Consider the following 23,129-nt stretch of genomic DNA (forward strand, 5'->3'; position numbering starts at 1 on the left):
GGTAAATCACCTAACCTCTCAGGTTTTTATTTCTCTCTATAAATGGGCTAACGATATCTAATATGTTTTTAGGATCCTTTGGCAATAAATTAATCAGTAATTCATGGGCAGCCCCATATGGGTTCTTGTGAAAACCAAATGAGAATGCACATACGAAATTAGTTAATGTTAGGCACATGTGAAGTATTATGGCTGTACAGTTATGTTTGTGAGTGCTTTTGAGGGTGAAGGGCCGTGTCTTATTTATCTTCATTGGCTGAACATCCAGAAGATAACTTGGAACAGAGTGGTTTCTCAGTAAGTATTTATTGCATGGGTGATCGAGGTCAGGGAGATAATGTCCATGAATCCATGCATGGAAGAGGTATCACAGAAGCTGGGAAGCTTACAGCATATTTGATGTCTTATCAGAGTGAAAGCTTAATCATATGGTTGGTCGTCATAAACATGTATTCATCTTCTGTTCATCTTTCATCCTAATATGATTCAACTGGGCCTTTTACTGTTTCAGTCTCAACACTTCCTGGGCCATGACCCTACTTTTTCTTCACTTCCCCACATCTCGAACTAGAAGGGGATCTTTTAGTTCTTCACTCCCTGAGGAGCCTTCGGAGGGAGTCATGCAGCCACCAGAAAGGATGGTGCTGGCCGACAGCGTGACTGACAGGCTGCCCTGGCTCAGTTATCACAGTGCTGATGCTGTCCATTCTAAAGGTACAGTACTGTGATAACTGAAGGATGGCAGCCATCTTGCCTTCCATCAAAGGAGTCCTGTCATGCCCAGGAAGGAAGACTGAAGATGAAGCGGGCATGTGAAACAGCGGCGGGGACCCAGAAACCTGCTTACCCTGTTCCTGCATTGTACCTCTCCTGGAACATAGGGTATGTTATTCCCTCTGTCTTTGCCTTGTTTTGTAACATGGCGGGAATAAGGAAGAGTTGGGCAGTTGCTTACATAACAGGGTGAAGATGGTTGCATGGAGTGGACATGTATTCAGACCTTTAGAACTTCTATGATAGTGGTGCTAAATAAGTGCTAATTGTGAATTAGTATTTCTCAAGAGGTATTCAGAGAAATTTGTGCCATTTTTTTAAAAAGATTATAAGATTTTTAAAAGATTTTTAAAATTTTTTAAAAAGAGTTTTAAGTAATCTTTACACCCATCGTGGGGTTTGAACTCATAACCTTGAGATCAAGAGTCACATTCTTCATCCCTGAGCCAGCTCCCCCCCCCTTTTTCTCTTTCACTGTAAAAAGGTGTTTTTATTAAAGCACCGGGGAAGGACCCATAGGCAGGAAGAGCTGCACTGGGACTGTGAGGAGCAATTGATTTGCCATTTATATAAATGTAAGAGGTAACTGATTAGCTAGATATTTGTCAACATTAGATATTCGAAATGAAATTCAGCTTAAAGGGAGGAAAAAAAGCCCTACATGTTGAATAACATTGATATTATGATGAATAAAATTATATTTTTGTGCTTAAGGAATGGATAGGGACACATCATGTTTCAGGAACATACAAAATAATTTAACATCTAGTCTAATTCAAAAAATATTTACTGAATGCCCATATTGTTGCTGTCACCTTTACATGAAAATAAAATGTAAATAATTTTATTTCTATCAAGGATTGAGGATCACTCTGAAGTGGTATCTAAAACAAATTGATTTTGGGGAGGTAAACCTATGAATACAACCCAGCATCAGGTTTGCATAGAAGACTAGGAAATGTAACAGATCATGTACTTTAGTCTGCATCCCACACTGGAGAGCGCTGTTTGGTTTGGGGTGGGGTTACTGGAGAATCCAGGGTTTCCCACATCCTTCAAGACCCCTAAGGAAGCTGTGTACATGGTTCAGCAGCAGATAGGAATCAAAGTACACAAACTTAGTGTTAGCTCACAGACTGCTGCAAAGCTCTGGTAATCTTAGATAGCTTAGCCTCAGTGCATTAAACAGAGACTTCTTACCTCTTCCCAGGTTCATGTCTATATTTGGGAATCTGACCATCTTAGGGACAGATGACTGGTGTAGGAACCCACGGCAGTGACCCCTATGCTTGGACTAAGAGATGACAGAGCCTGCTGAGGTCAGGGTGTGCCTCCACAGGGTGAAAGGAGCCAGGGAAGGAAAAGACATATGTGTGACCCTTTAGTATACAAAGACCTTACTGGCTAATCAGTGAGCCCAATTAATGTCTTGGACCTGGGTCAAGTGTATTATCGAGTCCTTCACTGAGCGAGAATGAGGAAAAAGCGGAACCAGAGGTGTGAATGGAGAGGCAAAGCTTTGTCTTCCCATCTAGAGAGGGTCAGTTTCACCCTTCATTGTGGGATCCTCAGACGTTCCTGGTCATGGCATTCCTTTGCTGGTTCACAAAATTCTCTTTAACCCGTCTTCCTCTCCCAAAGAGGGACCATTCCTAGGGTAACCCCTTGAGCCATACCTGCTTGGTTCTGTATTGTTTCCCACACGGCATTGACCACATTATGGCCCAGTACCTTCACATGTCCTCATACATTCAGAATTTTGAAACTGCAGGCTAGGTGATGATTTTGATTAATTATAGGGAGCTGTATATTACACTATGGGTCCTGAAATTCCTTGGGAGTTTTCTGCTTCCTTAAACAGAAAGGGAATTTCTGACAGAAACCCTGGAAGAACTTCTAAGAAAGGAAAGTTCTGGGATTGGTGAATTCTCAAGTAACTTGAAACATTCCTAATTTTTAGTGTTCTAGCAGGTGGAAAAAAGTGCCTCAGGGAGCGACGTGTTGTGCAGTCATTGGCCTTGGTGAGGATTTCACCACCTTCTTTGATCTTCCTGTTTTCCAGTTACTAGTTTTATAAAAATTCAGGTTTTATACTTACTGCACTCTGATGCCAGGATCCACACCCGAGCCTGTGGGATGCAGCAGAGCTGAGTGTTGGATGTAGTTTGGAATCACCCTGGGCACTTGGACAAATGGAGCTATACTGGGTCCTGTTTCCTGTCAACAGGAAAGCCCGAGGCTTGGTCTGTGACAAGAGCTCTGGAAGGCTTGCCTAGGCCTGGAGGTCTTTGGCATCTTCAAGGCAGTTCATCAATGTAAGGTGTTCCAACAGGTTAAGTGAGAAGAGATGCAAGGAAAACCTGACGGGGTTTTTCCACTGCTTTGATGAAAACACACACAATGTGTTTGGTTGGTGTATTCCTTGCATTCTTCATTTAGGTACGTAAGAACGGACTTAAACATAGAAATACCACATGATCCAGCATTCCAGTCCACTTCCGGTTATATACCCAAACAGATGTTTGTACACTCAGGTTCACGGCTGCATTATTCACAGTAGCCCAAAGGTAGAAGCAGCAATGGACGAAATGGGTGAACAGAGGGTGTATGGGTACAATGGAATATTACTCAGCCTTAAAAAAGAAGAAAATTCAGGCACGTGCTGCTATTTGGATGGATCTTGATGATAGTTTAGTGAAATGAGCTAGACACAAAAGGATAACTACTCTGTGACTTCTCTGGGATGAGGTTCCCGGAGTAGTCAAATTCCTAATGCCAGAACGTGGAATGGTTTTTGCCCAGGGCCGGGGGTGGGGTGGGGAGGCTCATGTTGGATGGGTGCAGAGGTATCGGGGACGATGAAAGAATGGAGATGGATGGAACAACAGTGTGAATGTGCTTCATGCCACAGAACTGCACCCTTAAGAATAGTTCAAGGATACATTTTATGTTTATTTTACCACAATTTAAATAAAAAGAAGGCATTTCAGGGTAAAAGCACTGTTGCAGCCCACAACAGGAGTGAGCTGATTGCTCTCTTCCTTAGTCTTCAATGTGAAGATAGCGGTTTCAAATAAGAATTTAAAATGTTAACATGTAATTTTCATGTCTTTTTGAATTTAAAACTTCTCTAGTCTGTAGACTGTGAGACATATGTCCAGGGTTTCTGGCATAACTTAGCATAGTTATAAAATTTTGTAAAATACAAAGAAACTGAAGCCTACAGTGAGGACTAAAAAAAAGGAAAAGGGGCCTCAACAGGCAGTGAGGTGATGGGGCACCTCTTGCTGACTTTACATGGTTTCTGGTGAAACCAGGGTGGCTCACTGGGTCTGTCCGTGCTCCAGTTGCCTCATTAGCCCACTTCTTTGGAACTGTGGTAAAGGAGAAATCTCATATATGAGATACATAGATACGTGTGCATGTTCTGTGTATCATGAATTATATGTACATATGGCTCTGTACATATGTGGCCATATTGATGACCAAAGGAACGTTCGAGTGTAGTATATTCTCAAAATGTAAAAATAACAGTGTCTGAAAAGAATAGCTCCAGTATCTCTAAATAACAAACTTCTAAACATCCTAGTTGGGCTTGTAACTTGGACACCACCAGCCTCATTAGAAAGAGTGTTCTAAGCTTGTTGATGATCATGAAAGAGTTCTATTACTACACGTCTAAATTTGAAAATAAAAGCATCAGGACAAGAAATAGGCAGCGATAATCTTCTCTCAGGGATCATGTTTTATGAGCCACGAGTAAAAAGCATTTGTAGACCGTATCTGCTTCATCACAAAGCTCTTACTTGGGGCCATGCTTTGGAAATCAGATTGTAGTTTTGTAGGAACTGCCCCTACCAGATCCCATGCAGTATTCTGCTTTGGTCATACCCTGCGAATTTGGAGCCATGGGGCTGAGCTCTTGACCCTGCCACACCATGTTCAGATATTTGGCTATACCTCATACATAGTTAGGTTTTCTGGCAATTATAAATGTGTCTTATTAAATGGATTTTTAAAAATTTTTTTATTTATTTCTTATTTTTTTATAAACATATAATGTATTTTTATCCCCAGGGGTACAGGTCTGTGAATCGCTAGGTTTACACACTTCACAGCACTCTCCATAGCACATACCCTCCCCAATGTCCATAACCCTCCTCCCGCCAGCAACCCTCAGTTTGTTTTGTGAGATTAAGAGTCACTTATGGTTTATCTCCCTCCCAATCCCATCTTGTTTCATTTATTCTTCTTAAATGGATTTATTTTTGAGACAGCAGGCCTCTTTGAGCTTCTGTGCTGCTTGTAGAGGATTCCCTCCCCCAGGTGCTTCCTTAAAACTCTACATTCATATTTACATAACCTATCCCTCTCATACCGTTTATTCTCACCATTACCTTTCAGTTACTCTTTTACCAAACAGATTCTCATAAAGCATGGGCAAGAGTGAGGGAGGCACCAAAACACTTTTTTCTTTTGTATCCAAACATGATGATTGTGAAGATTCCCGTTGACAGAGAATATCAAGTGTGAGAGTGTGCCTGGAACAGTCTCAGCTGGAGGTTTTTTTTTTTTTTTAAAGATTTTATTTATTTATTTGACAGAGATCACAAGTAGACAGGCAGGCAGAGAGAGAGAGAGAGAGGGAAGCAGGCTCGCTGCTGAGCAGAGAGCCCGATGCGGGACTCGATCCCAGGACCCTGAGATCATGACCTGAGCCAAAGGCAGCGGCTTAACCCACTGAGCCACCCAGGCGCCCCACTCAGCTGGAGTTTTTTAAATTGTTTGAAAGGGTTGGGGGTTGTAATAACGTGCTTCTGATGTAATATATATTAAAACAATTCACATAATAGAAATGGAGTCGAGTAAGCAGATTATATTTTTATGCATTTGGACTATTGCTGTACTTGGTTTTCCATGAGATAATGAGGAGCCAGGTAGTGCTATTAAGAAAAGGGAAGATGTGGAGAGCAGTTCCAATTTAGTCAGTGGGAAACTTGTTTTCATTCTGCTCTTTTTAAGTCAGATTCCAGGTATATTCCCTATTATTAGACACTCATTCCTCCTTTTCTTTGCTTTTTTTTTTTTTTTTTCGCTTTTTTGTTCTTTTTTTGTTCCACTTTGAAAATGAGTACCTTCAGACTGGGTCTGTCTTAGGGTCAGTGGGGGTGGCTGCCTGGAGCACTTTGTTGAGACTCAACGCTACATCTGGTCCACAGTAAGGAATGCTGTACTGCCCATCCACATCCACCACTGCCTGCCGTGGGCATCAAACTGAGAAGCGGTTTGCTCTCCCCTTTGGAGCCAGCACACTGTTGTTACTGGAGAGGTTTAGATCCTCTGGAAGGTGGAAATTCTCAAAGTCACACTGATAAAGACTAGATTTCTGGGAAGCTCTGTCATTGGGAATATAGACACCCTTTTTTTATGGGGACAATATTAAGGAGTTTTAATTACAATGTCTGCCAATAAAATGTATAGACATCTGTCTTTCTTTTAGTACCACTCACTGATACCTGTTTAAAAAAAAAAAAAAATCCTGACTCACGGAGCAAGTCTTAAGTTTTTCTAATACCCTGTTCCAAAACCATAAAATGTGCCACTCTTTAGTAAGTGCATCTTGGACAAACTCTGGTGTGATTTATATATACAGAATTTTGTTTAAGCAGTTGGATCAAATAGCAGAGACTTCCTTTTTGCTTGAGGTAGGTCCACATTTGTTGTGCACCAGGTGCTCATTTCACCCGAAAGCAGATCTTCAGAGTAGAAGAGTGTGCCTCAGTTTATAATGGAGGAACCTGGGGATGCTCATGGCGGTCCCTAAGCCACACAGCTAGCAAGTGGTAAGAGGAAGGGTCTGAGTCCAGAACAGGGAAACTTTAGGAAATTAAGTTAATACAAGTTAATCCAGTTTTGCTCTTGAATGTTTACTAGGTGAAACTTTGAAAAGGGATTGAACCCAGCATTTGTAGAAATGCTATAAAACTTACCACCGTTACACACTGCCTTCCCCATTCCATTCTTGCCTTCTGATGTTCTCCCAAGCTGTGCAGCTGTAATTAACCTTTTTAAAATGAAAATTTGATCACGGCACCAAAAAAAAAAAAAAAAAAAAAAAAAAACCCTCTGATGGCTTTCTTTACTCTGGGACCAAGACTACTGTCCTTAACGTATCTGGAGGGCCTGGGTAGGGTGCCTTTCACCTTCCTCTCTGATCATCGTTTGCATCCAGTTGATTGGCTCACCCTTTGGAGAATGGAGTCTCCTGCCTTAGGTGCATTTTCTTCTGCCTGGGGTACCCTTGCTATTCACTCCATCTGGTGGTTTCTTAGCCTCTGGTTAAAAAGTAATTCTTAGAGACCCCTTTCCTGACACCAGCTGTGTCCAGTCTTGTGGTACTCTGTGATGTTTCTTCAGAGCGCTGGTCACCATTACACGGGTGTCTGTGAGGTTATGTGTATTTGATGTCTCAGACTGGGAGTTACTTGAGGACAAGGACCATGTTTCTATCTGTTGCTATGTTCACAGGGCTTGCAATGTGGCTTGCCATAGAAATCTAAGGGAGTGTGAGATGCTGAGGGGTCTTTGCTGTTTTCTAACAAGAGGTGAGAAGAACTCCCAGCTAAAAACCAGGTGTTGACAGTCTCCACTTTTGACATTCAGGTACTTAATCCATTTTGATTTTATTTGTGTGTATGGTGTTGAAAGTGGTCCAGTTTCATTCTCTTCCTTGTCGCTCTCCAGTTTTCCAACTAATGTAACTGTGTTAACTACACTAAAACAAAACAAAAAATTAAATTCAGGCTTACCAAAAAACTCCCCGCTTTTCTCTGATCAGAGGACTGCAGCTCTGTGGCCAGCATTTTCCTGCTGCTTTTTTCAAAGGTCATTTCAGCAGAACCAATTCTTGAATTGCATTCATCCCTCACACCCAAGTAAAAGCTGAAAGAGGGGGAGATGTCAACTCGGGGCAGGACCTCCCTCCTTGGAGATCATCTTTTGTCTAAAAATTGGTGGGCGTTATCCCAGCATCATGCCCAGCCTCTGCAAAGCTAAGAGGAATGGAGAGAAGAAAGGACAAGTTGGGTGGGACATAGATGTGAGGTTTCTTGGAACTGTGACCTCAACTGAATCCACAGAAAATGCCTGGGGACTTAAGCTTTCTGGCTAGTGCCCAACAGAAGAGCACTCCAGAACCCCTGCAGGGAACCCAGGCAGTGCGTCTCACAGATGTGCCCTCCCAGGAGCAAGCCAGGAGGATATGGATGGTATCCCAAAGTGCAGGCCTCAAGCAGAAAACACCCCCAACAAGGGTGTGTGTTGGGGGAGGGTGTGTGATCTTGGGATTCCCTTTTGAACTTCATGAAGAGGCAACCCAGCTTTCAGGTGGAGCTTTTTTGAAAGCTGTCATTTCCTCAGAACCAGCTCTCAAATTCATTGTGGACAGTAATGAAGCAATCGAAGAATCAGCACAGGGAGATAGATGGTGAGGGGTGCAGGTGAGAGAGACCACCTCACTCCCCCATCGCATGTCCCTAGAGCATCGAGACCTGCTTCAGCTGGAGAGAGGTCCAGAGCCTTGTACTGAACACGAGGGGAAAGTTACCAAATGAAATGCTAAGCTACTCAGATTGGGTGGCCAATTGGAGATGTTCTTACTACTCAAGAGGAAAGGGGAGGTTATACAGAGCACAAAAGAAGTCATTGGAAGTAATTTCATGTTTTATTCTTCAACAGAGTTGAAATTCACAAGTTAAAATGATTCATTGAAAGAATAAAAGGGATATGACATGCCCTTTCACACAGAAGGCTGTATGTCAGTATTCCTTTCCTACAAAGTCCCTCACCTGCTGCCTCTAACACATGAAGGAGTGGAAATTCCAGTGCAGTCTGAACACTTCCGGGGGCCTGTGGACTCCCACTACTGCCCCTGCTTCCTGCAGAAGCAAGGAGGCAATTTAGCCAGACAGCAAAAATGCAATAAGGAAATTAGCTCACAATCACCTATTACATTTGCCTGAAGGAAACTTGCAGGAGGGCAGGTAGTTGTTTTCCAGTGGTGTCTCTAGGTTACCATCCAGGGGTATGAATTCAAGACCACTAGATTCACTAAGAATATCCCAGTGTGGGGCGGGAAGGGGGATGAAATATGTAAAGGGGAGTAAGTACACATACCTTGATGGACACTAAGAAACGTATTGAATCGTGTTGTAAACCTAAAACTAATATAATTTGAATAAAAAGTTTTTTGAAGAGTATCCCAATGTAGAATCAGCTGGCTTCAACAAAAGCAGCAAAAAACTTTCCGATGCACCCGCCTTCGGTAATGTCTGTGCCATATGGAAAGCAAGTTGTAAATGACCGATGGAAATCTACTTGTTAACCCTATCATTGAGGACAGGAACCTTAGAGATCAGTTGCTGTAGCATTTTTCAAGCGGTGGATTTGAAATCAAGTATGTCTTGAGCAGCAAGTAGAAAATAATCAATGCATGCATGTGGTGAGGGTAATAATATGTCATGAAACTTCACAGTTGCATGCTTGAGCGTACGTTGGTGGGTCTGTGTGCCAGGACATAATGCATTAAATTCACAAGTCACTGATGTAGACTCTAGATCATCTCATTATGTATTTTACATTTTGGAACACTTAGCACAGTGAAGATACTTGTCCAAGGTCAGTAGCAACAGGTAGGAACTCGTCTCACCAGCCTGGGGAGAACAGCAATAGCTCATACTTAGTGAGTGATTACTGTGTGCCAACCACTGCACTTAAATATTTCACAGGGAAAGTGGGTAAGTTGACTGTGTTTGTTTCAAGTAAAGCGCATGGCTCAACAGTGACGGGTCTGTGCTGCAGTCCACAGCTAGATAATAAAATACAGAAGTTGTGAATAAACATTTAAAATTCTCACAGCGTGACAAGTAATTTTATGACTGTTGAATCTAGTAATAAAACATTGGCTTGCACTTTGTCTTTGAATTTTTTTCCCTAGCAGTTAATTTCTATTTATGAAAGTTATCAGTCCATGATGGATTGGAAATGAGAACAAACTGGCCTTTGACCACAGCTTGAGAAGCACTGACTTCGACCCAGCAAAGCCCACACACCTTTGCCCCTTTTTATTCCTTTTGAAGCGCCAGGGGCTCACAACAACCCCTGGATGGGGCAGATGGCTGGATGCAAGGCTCCCATCAGTAGAGATGGGGTTACTGGCTGTCTAGGAGTGAGTGGAGGACTTGATTCTAGAAATAGCCCTCTTGTCTTGGGGGTGGCTAATAGAGAAGGCACTAACACCAATAAACACTTCAAAGCTTTCCTTCAGAACTTGTGGAAGTGGGACTGATAGGGGAAAACAGAAAGAGCTCCTTCCTTGTAAAGTTGTCCCATGAGGAAAAGTTTGACACTGAACAAATTTAATTCTCATTTCCGGAGACTCTCAGTCAGAGTGGTAAGAAGCAGAGGGACGGTGCTTCTGGGAAAACAGGGCTGACAGAAGGGAGCCTGTGTGTCTCCTTGACTTGCAGGCTCTGTGGAGGGAAGCAAACTTCATAAATCCTTTTGGACTGCTTTTTGGCTAAATCCTCAGATTTGTACGAAGAACTGTTTTGAGTGAATCAGTGTGTCTTTTGTTTGCATCTTCTGGAATCCTGAAGACTGCAGCCAAGGAGTTAGCAAGGCTGAGAACTGGACTGAGCATTTAATCAGTTGAACACTTCCTTATGTTCCCCTGGTTTGTTCTCATAACAAGTGACCTTAGGCCAGCTCCTAGCAACATGTGATTGTGGAATGTTCCCTCCTGAGGAATACAGCCTTGTTTTTTCATTCTGAACACAGTGAAAATCTGAAAATTCAGATGAGTTTGGACAATAATGATAATGTAAGATAACTGTACCTGCTGTGTGCCCAGCATTTTACATATGTGATTACTAAATGTTACAATAGCCCTGTTCAAATTTCCGGGGAAAACCAAAGCTTAGGAAAGTTAGGTCACTCACCTGATGTAATTGCCTCCAAGCCCCAGTTCCCGCCTTTCTGTACTACAGATTCTTAGCAGCATCCTTGCATAAATGAGGCAGTGCCAGAACCCCAGAGTCATGCCATTTTCATGGAGTCTTCCACTTGAAAACAGTATCAGGATCCACTCCCTTGTGGTTTTGATTTTGAATACATGTCCCCTAGTCAGTCATTTGGGAACGTAGGTCCTGCGAACTCTGAAGTCTCCGTGGTATTAACAGCTAACATTGACATTGAGGACATTCTACTGAACCTGGACGCAACTAACTTTTATTGTGTTCGCTTACTGACTCCTTTCTCAGAAACTGCCCTCTCCTTCCCTGTCCTTGTCCCTGCTGAGCTTTCTCATAGCATATTTTCTGTGAAAACAGAGTATGTTCACACTAACGTACTCCAGTTTGCTTCCCGTGTGTATTGCCATCTTCCCCCACCCCCCACCCCGGCCCCACTTAGCACATAAGTTCCAGAAGGGATGTGTGTCAGCTCACTGATGGAAGCTCCCAGCAAGTAGAACCAGGCCTTGTCCATAATTCGTGCTCACGTATCTGTGGAATGAATGAATGAACAGTGCATAGAGGTAATTGTCTCTCTCATCCCTGTCTTACATGTAAGCAAACTGAAGTTCATGGTGTTCATGAATAGGCTCAAATACGGAGCAGTTCTTTCTTTACCTGGAAGTCTATTTTTAAATGTTCGTGGTTATAGCTTCCTTTCTCCACTATATTGTTGGAATGAGAAATTGGATACGAGAAAGAGGTTGGTTTGGCACTTTAGGTCCCCTTCTCTGAGGTGATAAGCATTATGTATTTGTGAAATACAGAGATTGGGCCTTTTGTGTACTGTCGGAACTGTAGCTGGTATTGAGGTAAGTAAGATGTCTTTCCCCTGTGTCCTCTTGCGGTGCCCCCAAGATTTATAACACACTGAAGGAACCGGGTTATATAAATGACTTGCTAATTCAAGGCTGCTTCTGTGGGAGCCATCATGGGCCTCTCCTGACACAGACCTGCAGGGATGTGAAGGACCTGGGGGATGTCCATGCCAGCCTACCCACCTCTGCCCCTAAGTGCCATGCTCTGGGACGCAGGCCCTCCTTCACTGGACAGCCTACTCCACTGCTAGACAGCTGCCTTCTCAGACGACTGAATTGTATCTCCACGTGACTTTGACCCATGAACCTGAGTTCTGTTGTCCAGGGAATCACAGAATAAATGACGTCATCCTTTCACCTGTCAGCCCTTCAAATATTGTTTACTTGTGCTCATTCTTCAGTTTTTCTTGTCCCAGTCCCTGAGACATTTCTCACATGGCATCTTTCCAGCCACTTTCCCATCCTGCTTGCTCCCTTTGGCGTGCTCTCCAGTTCATTCATGTCCAGCGTAAATGCATCATGCAGCTGTCCACGTGTGGCGTTAGGGTTGCATCCGTTGTGTTTTCACAGTCATGCAACCCTGTTGGCTCATCCCTGCTCCCGAAGGCCCTTAGTGTGAACTATTGTGGAACTCAAGTGGGAAGAACATGCTGCACAGATGGAACCAAGGATTAGTGAGGATTATGAAAAATTACAGTGATGTCTGTGGACATTCTGTCCTTCATTTCTCTGTGCCCGCCTGCTGCCACACCCAAGGTAGTTAGGAGAGCAAGCATTTATTGCACGCAGACTATGTGTAAGACGATGTCTTCAGACATTTTATATTTACTACCTGTTTAACTTTCCAAACAGCCATAGTCACACCTATTATTAAACTCTATGTTATACTCAGGAGACAGAGATTAGGAGACATGAGCAACGTGCTTAAGATGACATAGCTTGTAATTGGCGGAGTGTGAATATGAGTCTATGTTTGCCTCCAAATCCCATGTTTGATAAGGTGCCAAGGCTCCTGTTTTCATTGTCTCTGAAGAACATGGACAAGAAGATATCTTAAAGGAGTTGTGTTATCTTCTTCCTATCCTGCAAAGAAAGAAAGGATCTGAATTACTGTGTTTCTGGTCTGTGCCGGTTGTGCCGTATCTGTTTATCTCATTTAGTCTTCAGAAAAATTCTGTGAGGAGAACATTATTGTCATGACCATTTTATAGGTGAAAAAACCATGGCTCAGAGAAGACAAATCTAGGTCTTTGTCACACAACTACTTGCATTTAGAGTCAACATGCTTTCTCCCGCATTATGCCACTTCTCAAAGAGGGTTTTCTTTAAAAAAATTTTTTTTTAATTAACATATAATGTATTATTAGCCCCAGGGGCACAGGTCTGTGAATCGCCAGGTTTACATACTTCACAACACTCACCATAGCACATACCCTCCCCAATGTCCAAAACCCAACCACCCTCTCCATACCCCCTCCCCGCGGCAACCCTCAGTTTGTTCTGTGAGACTAAAAGTCTCTTATGGTTTGTTCTCCCGATCCCATCTTGTTTCATTTTTTCCTTCCGTACCCCCAACACCCTACTTTGCCTCTTAACTTCCTCATATCAGGGAGATCATATGATAATTGTTCAAAGAGGGTTTTCAACTCAGCCCTGAGTATCTCCCTCCATATGGTCTCTGGCTAGACTGTTGCCCACCATGACAGTCTCCCCTTTGCTGTGCAGCATTTCCAGAAGTAGTGATTTCCCAAATTACTTGAGTGGAAAAGAAAAGAACCCTCACCAAATTAAAGGAGCATCCACTCATTATTAAAGGCTTTCTTTATGCATAGCTTTAGACCAAGGATCAGCTATGGAAAGCATCGCAGGAAGATGACTGAAGTTACTAGAACTTAGCTCAGATGGAGCCTGTCATGCTCCTTTCCTCTCCTATGGTATGGCCCCATCCATGAATTGATGGTAAGTGCAGTGGGTGCTGTCAAGACCTGGTCATATAGTGATGCTCCCCTGAGGGCCACGGACCCATCGTCCTTCAGGTGGAATTGATTTACTTGCCACATCATAGGTCCAGAAGTTTAGAGACCGCTAGTAGGAATCTTGCCAAACATCATTACCATTCTCTGCATTTGCAAAGAATGTAAATGTTCACAGAACATGTATCACTTAGATTATTCTGTTTGTTCATCCCAACCAACTGGTAATGGAGGCCAGCAAGGGTTCATTGCTCTGCTTTGCAAATGAATAGTCAAGAAACTCAAGAGAGACGGAGACTTGCTCATAGTCTCGCAGTCTCTAAGAGGCAGAGCCCAAACAGTCTCTTCAAGCTGCAAATTCCGTACGTGTCCTCTGTTGTCTCTTTTTTCTTCACTCCTCTCTCACACTGTCTGCCAGACTTCTTATACATCTTTGCCCTTGACATTGTGTGAGCAGTCAAAAGCTCAGAAAGAACTGAGCTGTACCAAGCTGGAACTGCTCCTTTCTCAGGCTTCCCTTCCCAAGCCATCTGGTCACCCTGCCTTTCCACAAACCAGATGGGATGGTTTGTAGGTTGTCATCAATCTTCACTGTCACCAGCAAGTCAGTTGACCCTGCAGCACTAAACTGCTGTAAACATTCTTTCCCGCAGGCAAGTACCTGTGTATCAATCTTACTGTCACACTAACCATTTGAAAAACTTACAACTTCCCTTCATTTCTCTAGGGTGGACAGGGAATTGAACAATTGCCATAGAAGCCAAGCCTTTCCTGTGGGTTGGCTCATTAAAGAACATTTGACCTAAAAGGTGCTTTGCTTTGACCCTGAGCAGAAGGAACAATGTCCCCACCACCCAACTCAGAGTCAAAGTCCACTGACCACCACCCCCATCCCTGTCCCCATTGCACCTTGGCAACGACTAATCTAGCCTCCCTGTCTAAAATGTCATCATTTGGGGTGCCTGGGTGGCTTAGTGGGTTAAAGCCTCTGCCTTTGGCTTAGGTCATGATCCCAGGGTCCTGGGATCGAGCCCTGCATCGGGCTCTCTGCTCAGCGGGGAGCCTGCTTCCCCCTCTCTCTCTGCCTGCCTCTCTGTCAACTTTTGATCTCTGTCAAATAAATAAATAAAATCTTTTAAAAAATATATAAAATGTCATCACTTCAAAAATGTTACATGAATGGCCTTAGATGGTATGTGACCTTTCGGGATTGGCTTTTTTCTATTGAGCATAATTCCCCAGAGATTCATCCAAGTTGTGTTACAGGTTTTTGTTTTTCTTTATTATCTAAAAACATACATTAAAATTTATTTAGTTTTAATTTTTTTAACTTTCAATTAGTCTTTTTTGTTCGTCTGTTTTAACTAAAATCTGTAGCCAGGGTTACAGAGGCTAGATGTCCCACTTCCTAACCAGGGAACTTCTCCATTGCTTAATCTTCCTGAGAGACTCCATGTCCTTACCTTTACAATGAGCATGATAGTTAGACTTTTATATTTGACTTTTGAAAATTTCAAGGGGGAGAAGCATCCAAATGCCCTTCATTAGTGGAGTTGTATTACACTGATGTGGGACAATGTCCTCTTTAGCCACAGTAACTCCAAGTTCAAGTACTGCAAGGATTCGGATAAACAGAAGGCCTCACGCATTATTTGGAAGGGGAAGACATTAGATTCTGTGGCCTACCTTTTCTATGTCTCCCTGTCATTCATATTGTCTAAGAGAAAGGATCTGATTGGGTTGATTGGCCGTTTCCAATACAAAAAAACTGCAGTGGGCTCACACCAAACCTCATGAAGGTGTCCTTTCTCGTGGCCCTCTTGTAGACACACTCGGAGCATCTCTAACCTTCTCTGTCTGCCCATCAGTCAGAAACAACCAAAGATGGAGATTGTCTTAGGAGGTGATGACTATGTCACTGGAGGTATTCAGGTTGAGACTTATGGCCACAGAGTAGATATGGGACTATAAGCAGAGAACAAAACTGATCTCTGGTTTAGTCCTTTGAAGATGAAGGGCGGAATTTATTTTATTCAACTTAGTGAAAAAATGGAAAGTCCTCATTTAGCATTCTCGGAGGGGACTCTGACTTTGAAAGTTTCTTAGGGCTTAATGGATTCCCATGGAGGACACTGTTTCACAAGGTGGTTATGGGGAGCAAAACTCAATGGCTGAGAATAGCTTTGGGCAGCTATAAAGCCCTATACAAACACCAGGGATCTCAGAGTCACCTGACTGACGTAACACGAATTCGGTCTCATTGAAGTAGCTTCTTGGTTTGGAAAGGAAATGTGTGTGTGTGTGTGTGTGTGTGTGTGTGTGTGTGTTTTAAACAAGAGAACGTGGTTTGTCATAGCTAGGAAGGTTAAACTGGAAAATGAAAAAAATATATAGAAATACATGCACTTGTGTTTCTGAAAGGAGACAGTAGAGTTCAGTGCTGAGCTGGAAATAAGGCCCTCGCTTGTTCTTGGGAAGTGTCTGTGGGCAGGACTCTGATGATAGCTTCTGGGTTTCTTATGAAAAGAGTAGGAACAAAGGTCAGTCATCAGGCACATCCTGGAAACTGGGCTATGATAGATACCTAAAACAAACACATTCATTGAAAGCTTGCAAGTCCTGGTACTTCCCTTAGACTCCCCATTTCAGACTCAGGAACTAAAGTGCGTCTTGGTGTATTTAACTGAACAATTCCTTCCCTTCTCAACTTTCAGAATAAGAACTTCTTCTAGGTCAGGTTCAGACTGGGGAGATGGGAGGACCAGCCACCTGGGATGAGCCCGTCCCTCGTGAACACCATAAAAGCTTGTTCCACTTGGCAACAGTCCTCACCTCGGGAATGAGTAAGTCCTGGCTGCCACTGGCCCGAGCTAAAGTGAGGCCTTCAGAAGCGCAGAGGGAGAGTTGTGTGCTCCTCTGCTTCTCCTTCTGTGAGCAGCCCGGCTCTGCCTGGTGGCCCTGTGCACTGATACTCAGGGACGCCAGAGACCAGATCACAGATCCTTAATTTCCATGGTGAATTCTACTGTCTTGATCTTGTGGGTCTGGGACACGAATAGGTGCAGTAAGATATATCTTTGCATTGTCCCAAGCCCCAAGTCCCAAGTGCCCCTTCCTCCCCTGTGCTCCCTCTCGTCCCAGGATTTGCCATATTTTCTTGTCTTTTGTGATTTTTCCTGTCAGCGTCTCTAAAACGTGAGGTCCTTCAGGACAGGGACTGTCTCTTTTTTCTTGGTACCCCTGCCTTTAACAGAATGCCTAGCACATAATAGGTGGTTTATAAATGTTTATTGACTGAACACAGAAGAACCAGAAAGCATCCATAGGAAGGGGAGCAATCTATAGGAAGGGGAAGGCCCTGGAATCCATGTTCCATGAGGAGCTAGGGGTGCGCATGTGTGTGAGTGTATGTGGTGTGTAGACACGGACAAAAACGTCCATCTCCTAATTCCTGGAACCAGTGAATGTATTACGTTACGTGCCACGAGGAAATCCTAGTTGCAAATGGGATTAGGGTTTCTAATCTGCTGACCTTAAAATGGGGAGACTGTTGTTGATTTTCCAGGTAGTCCATGCCATCACAGGGTTCTTACAAGAGGGAAGCAGAAGGGTCGGAGTCTGAGACACAGACGTGACGCAGAAGCACAGGTTGGAGTGCCACGGTCACACACCGAGGACTGCAGGCAGCCTCCACAAGTTGGGAAAGGCAAATGAAGGACTCTCCCCAGAGCCTCCAGAAGGATGGGGCCTCTGCTGACACCTTCATTTGAGCTCTGCGAGGCCCTTTCCAGCCTTCTGACCTCCAAAACTGTAAGATAATAAATTTGCTGTTTTAAGCCACTGAATTTGTGGTAATTCGTTACAGCAGCAGTTAGAAACCGATATAGAGCCTAGGCTTGGGAGGGCACCTCAGAAAAGAGCCTAACGGAGAGTGAGAACCTGGAATAGGAAGTGGCCATGTGGGAGTGACCCAGTCAGCCCCCAGAGAGACTGTCCCAGCGGGATCACCCTAGAGGAAAATGAGTTGGTAGAGATCAGAATTGGTGACAGCTCCATGTGGATAGCACCCTCCCTCCCAGATAGTCTGTGCCTCTATCGCTCTAACAACTTGGGAGAAACCACAGTGGAGCATAACATGGAAGGGTCAGTCCATCAATCAGGCTTGGTTTGGACTTCTCTGCCACCCATGACTATGATCTGAAGCAAGTTGTGTAACCTGTCCAAGCCACAGTTTTGTTTTGTTTTGTTTTTTAAAGATTTTATTTATTTATTTGATAGAGAGAGATCACAAGTAGGCAGAGAGGCAGGCAGGGGCGGGGGGGGGGGGGGGTGGGGCGGAGCAGGCTCCCTGCTGAGCAGAGAGCCCAATGTGGAGCTCAATCCCAGAACCCTGGGATCATGACCTGAGCGGAAGGCAGAGGCTTTAACCCACTGAACCACCCAGGTGCCCCAAACCACAGCTTTCTTATCTGAAAACCAGGAATAAATTTGTTTCTTCACTAGGAGGGCTGTGCTAGGGTGCATGGGCGGCTCAGTCAGTTAAGCATCTGCCTGCGGCTCAGGTCATGAGCCCAGGTTCCTGGGATCGAGTCCCACGTCGGTCTCCTTGCTCAGCGGGGAACCTGCTTCTCCCTCTGCCTGCCCACTGTTTGTGCGCTTGTGCACATTCTCTCTCTCTCTCTCTCTCTCTAATATATAAATAGAAAATCTTTAAAAAACAAAAACTAGAAAGCCTGGGAGGGTTGTGGTGAGGTCAGTAATACATGCAGCGTGCTTGCCATAATGTTTGTCGTCTAGTAATTGCTTTCTAGCACTGAAAATAGACGCACAATCTCAGGAGCCTCTGGAATGCAGTGTTTGAGGTAGCCCTGTGATCCACACTCACTCCATCATATGTCGTGTCTGCAGGGAGTTCCGGGAACTAAAGTCAGAGAGGAACAGCCAGGGTTAAAAGACCCCAAATCAGGTCATATTAAAAAGAATGTCCAGATGAATGGGAAGTTTTGGCAGGAAGCTATTCGCAATATTGTCAGGAGGGGCTCCATAATATGCAGGGTGTGATGCAAAATGAAACAGTGGTCCCCCTGGTTCCAAAAATGATTAAGAATTTCAGTCAGGGCACCTGGGCGGCTCAGCGGGTTAAGCGGCCAACTGCTGATTTCGACTCAGGTCACGATCTTGTAGTCATTGGATCGAGCCCCGCATCAGGCTCCGAGCTCAGTGTGGAGTCTGCTTCAGATTCTGTCTCCCTCTCTCTCTGCCCCTCCCCACCTGCGCTTGCTGTCTCTTCTCTCTCTCTCAAATAAATAAAATCTTAAAAGAATTTCAAAATGGGGACAGCAGAGTTTTAAGATTTTATTTATTTGACAGAGAGATCACAAGCAGGCAGAGAGGCAGGCAGAGAGAGAGGAAGGGAAGCAGGCTCCCCACCGAGGAGAGCTCGATCCAGGACTCCGGGATCATGACCTGAGCTGAAGGCAGAGGCTTTACCCACTGAGCCACCCAGGCACCCCAACAGCCGGGCTTTAAACCAAGCATGGGAACCTTCTGAGCACAGGTCCCCATTGCATAAGTGCACACGCCCACAAAGCTGGCCCCAAATATTCTCATGTAAGAAGTGATAGACCCGCTTTAGGAAGCAAGGGTGACTGGGGCAGTGAGGAAGTGCAAGGCCTTGAGAGATGATAAGAGCATGTAGAAAGATGGTGAGAAGGAGAAACGGAATGAGACAGGAGCCAGCACGGCTGCAAGAGGAAGGCTGTTGTCTTTGGACCAGTGGAGCACCCGCGATGCTCCGTGTGGAGCGCAGGAGAACCACTGCCATCCCCCCGCTCCCAGCACCACAAACAGAGCACCAAACAGATGGGCGCCTCTGACTCTGTGGAACAGTCTGGAAGGTTTTCCAGCCTCCATGTGGTACCTCCCTGGAATCTGACAGGCCACAGTGGCTTCCTTCTCTTCCTAAAGATGTGGGAAGATGAGGCAAATGAAAATGGCAGCGGGTGGGTTATTTGGCTGTGGAAGGGCTTGGCATGCTGTTGCTCAGAGAATTTCATCCTGGTCATGTCGAGACAGCAATTCCCGGGCGGGAGGAAACTGGCAGACCTGTGGTCTGTGTGGTGTCAGGAGATACTATTTCACTGTAGAATACGACTGGCAGAGACCTAGCAACCACAGCCCGAATACAGATGGACATGTGTTTATCTGGAAGGGACGGGAGGTCTCCAGCCCATCCCTCCCTCTGCTCACTGAAGGGACATCCCTCAGCTGCATGATTCCCCTCTGCACACACCCCCTACCCTGCCGTGGACTGATTCTGCTAGATGCCCTCCAGCACCTCTGACTTAATAAAGCAGAAAAATGCAGTGTGACTTAGTAATAGACCAACATTGTATTTTAATGGAATTTTGCGGGGGTGGGGGTATCAGCCTTTCCTTTTGCTGTGCACTGTCCAGATGCCTCTTGAGCATTCTGGTATGCTCTCCTCATGCTGTGTGAGAGGCATCGTGACCATGTGTACAAGCCAGAGCTGTCGCCTGAGAGCTTTGTCAGTATTAGGAACGACAGTGCATCCAGGAAAAGCTTTTGGTTGGAGAGTACTGGAATAGCTGTAAATGCTCTCTTCTAGCCCTGCCACTAAATTATTGGGACATTTTGTTTCTTTCTCTTCCCTCTTCCCCCAAACCGCTTCAATTTCTGAAACTGTGTTACTGATTTTGTGTAGTCTCCTGCCTTGTGCCCTCCACTTCTCTCCTACGGCACTCTCCTTTTTGGGCACTGCCACATGTCGAATGAATTTTAATCCAGGGGGTCGCACAGGTTTTCTAGGGTGGCTTAGAAGGTAGGCCTGGTAAGTTAAGCCATAGCAGAATCCAGTCCGATTTAAGAACTGGGTTATAATACATGTTCTAAGTGCAGGATTTGGAGCAGAGGGTCACGACTGTAATCATTTCCCCAGATAAGCACTTGTTAAGCCTGGTCTGGTGGGTTCTTACATGCCCTTTGATGAGGAAGGAAAGTGGAACGCTGGGTGTTGTCAGGCGCTAAAATTGGTAAATTCTGTGATCCTGAAACTGGGGCATCTGAAGAAAAAGTGACCTTGATGAGTGTCTTCATTTGCATGGCTGTGCTTGTCTGCAGCGGTTGGAAAAACCTGCCTTCAGTCACCATCGCTTGGTGTGTACCTTAGCAAATGTCTGCTGACCCATGATGCCCAGACAGAAGTCTCTTGAAGGCTGATGCTTTCAAAATGACCAGTTACTCTTCAGTAAGTAATGATTAAGAGTTCTAGAGTCATCCCTGAGTAGCACTTCTTTCACTCTTGTGAGCAAAGATGGCAGTACCTTGAATTACGGTCTTCCTTTCATACATATCCTTGAAAGCTGGAAGGATCCCTAGCACTGGTCTCAGAGAAATCATACGAGAGTAACAGGCATTTCTTCATTGTGTTTATATTACGCTCTTCCTACTTTCCAACTTCTGAACATCTTTCAATTACCACTCTTTGGGGATGCTTTTTTCCTAAAAGCACAGGAGCCCAAAAGAGGTACTTCTATTACAGGTAAAGTTAGATCAGATAAGAAGATCTAGCAGTGATTTAAATTTCATGGAGTAAGAAAAATGAATTCTGGTGTCCAGTTATGCAGGGCATAGACAAATACAAGAACAACATTGGCTAAAATGAGGAGAAATGGCTGCCTCTTAAGATTTGTTTAGGTCCAGGGAGGTCTTTGCTTTTGCCTAAACTCAGATTTGCCAGGAAAATTCCAAAGAGAACAAACATTTGGATTTATCCTCTTATGATGTGTATGGGGATGGGTACGTAGGTGTATAATGTGTTTATGGGTGAGTGAGCAGTGTCAACTAGTGACCACTCTAACTAACTAGCACATTCCCTGGCTTTCTGAGTGCCTGATTGCACAGAGAGGGAGGAAACCCCAATGATTATGAAAATTAAATATCCCAACATTTATGGGAGTGAGATCTCATTGTGGATTAAATTTAATTTCAAGAATACTGAAATGAAGCTGGCTGAAAAGGAGAAATTTTTAACACCATTTTTTAACAATATAGAACACACACACACACACTTAGACACACACGCACAACATACTTCTTCCCTACCATCACAGCTTTCAATATATTTTTCCAATTTTTAAAAAAGATTTTATTTATTTATCTGAGAGAGAGAGAGAGAGAGATAGCAACAGAGAGCACAGCAAGGAGGAGAGGGAGAAGCAGGCTCCCCACTGAGCATGGAGCTGATGTGGGGCTCGATCCCCAAACCCTGGGATCATGACTTAGCTGAAGGCAGATGCTTAACTGAGCCACCCGGGTGGCTATGGTTTTTGTTTGTTTGTTTGTTTGTTTTTTCCTATTGTAATCATTCCACTTATATACAGTTTTTCTGTTTGTGCATTTTCATGATTACATAATATTCTATTGAATGGCCATTGTGTGGTTTATTATTTCCTAGCTATTGGGTGGCTCAGTTCTTTCCAATGTTTAATTATTATAAAAGCAATGCAGCAATGCTCTAGATATTTTTGCCTACACAGCTTCTCTTCACTCTTGCAATACTTTATTAGAATAATTAGAACTCATTTTGTTGCAAATTGTATAGCTCATTGGAGCAGCCTAAGTCAAACAGGTTTTATTGATAAGCATATAGATACAAAATGCAAGGCACACGTAGGAATTGGAAGGTTATCCAGAACAACTCATTTTCCCTCTCTTGTCTCTTTTCTTTAGATTGCCTTTCCCTACCTACTCCTGGTTTCCTGATAGCTTTGCCTCACACAAGGCTTTGACTTGCCATGGAGCCAGAGACCCAGGTATCTGTCAGAAGAATCTAGAGCCAACCGTCTTCTGATCAAAATTTTTGTATCTCTTATATTAAATTATTGAGCACGAATCTGAATAGTGAGGCTCCCCTGACTTCGTACTTGTGCTTTCGTCTGATTGGTGGAGAGGATACAGGAAAGTCTCTGACAGCTGCCTAGATTCAAATCAACCCCTACCACATACTAGCCATGCAGGCTTGGGTGTCCTTTTCTCAGCTTCCCGTGTCTCTGTTTGCCCGTCTGTTTATGAGTGTAACAGTGGCAGCCCTGCATGAGGTTATTGGGAAGATGAAATAAAGTATCCCTTGTCAAGGAATATAAGAAGTCTTCAATATGTGTTGGCCCTTAGTTATTGTTGGTTTTTTTTTTTTTTTTGCTCTTAGTTTCGTTTAAGTTTTGTATTATGGAAAAATATGTATAACATAAAATTGACCATTTTAACCATTTTTAAGGGTACAATTCAGTGGCATTAAGTATATTCACACTGTTTTATGACCATGACCACTATCCATCCTTAGAGCTTTTTCATTATCCCAAACTGTAGCTCTTATTTTTTAAATTATTATCATCAGGATTATTTCAAATTTGGCTTCCTGGGTCCACCTGCGGGAGGGTGTGATGGGGACTCTTCCCGAAGAAAGGAACATGGTG

At 44.0% G+C, this 23,129-nt stretch overlaps 1 protein-coding gene across 1 annotated transcript in view; it reads left to right on the top strand.

Annotated features, from left to right (window-relative positions):
* The window catches only part of LOC123955150 (spidroin-1-like), a 30,517-nt gene extending 8,067 nt beyond the window's left edge, over positions 1-22,450 (top strand). Inside the window, exon 3 of the mRNA XM_046026872.1 lies at positions 22,387-22,450. Within this exon, the coding sequence (XP_045882828.1) occupies positions 22,387-22,445 (59 nt within the window). The 3' untranslated portion in view covers positions 22,446-22,450. The remainder of the gene's footprint in view (positions 1-22,386) is intronic.
* Positions 22,451-23,129: the final 679 nt, after the last annotated feature.

Source organism: Meles meles, chromosome 1 (genome assembly GCF_922984935.1).
Source record: "Meles meles chromosome 1, mMelMel3.1 paternal haplotype, whole genome shotgun sequence".
NCBI lineage: Eukaryota > Metazoa > Chordata > Mammalia > Carnivora > Mustelidae > Meles > Meles meles.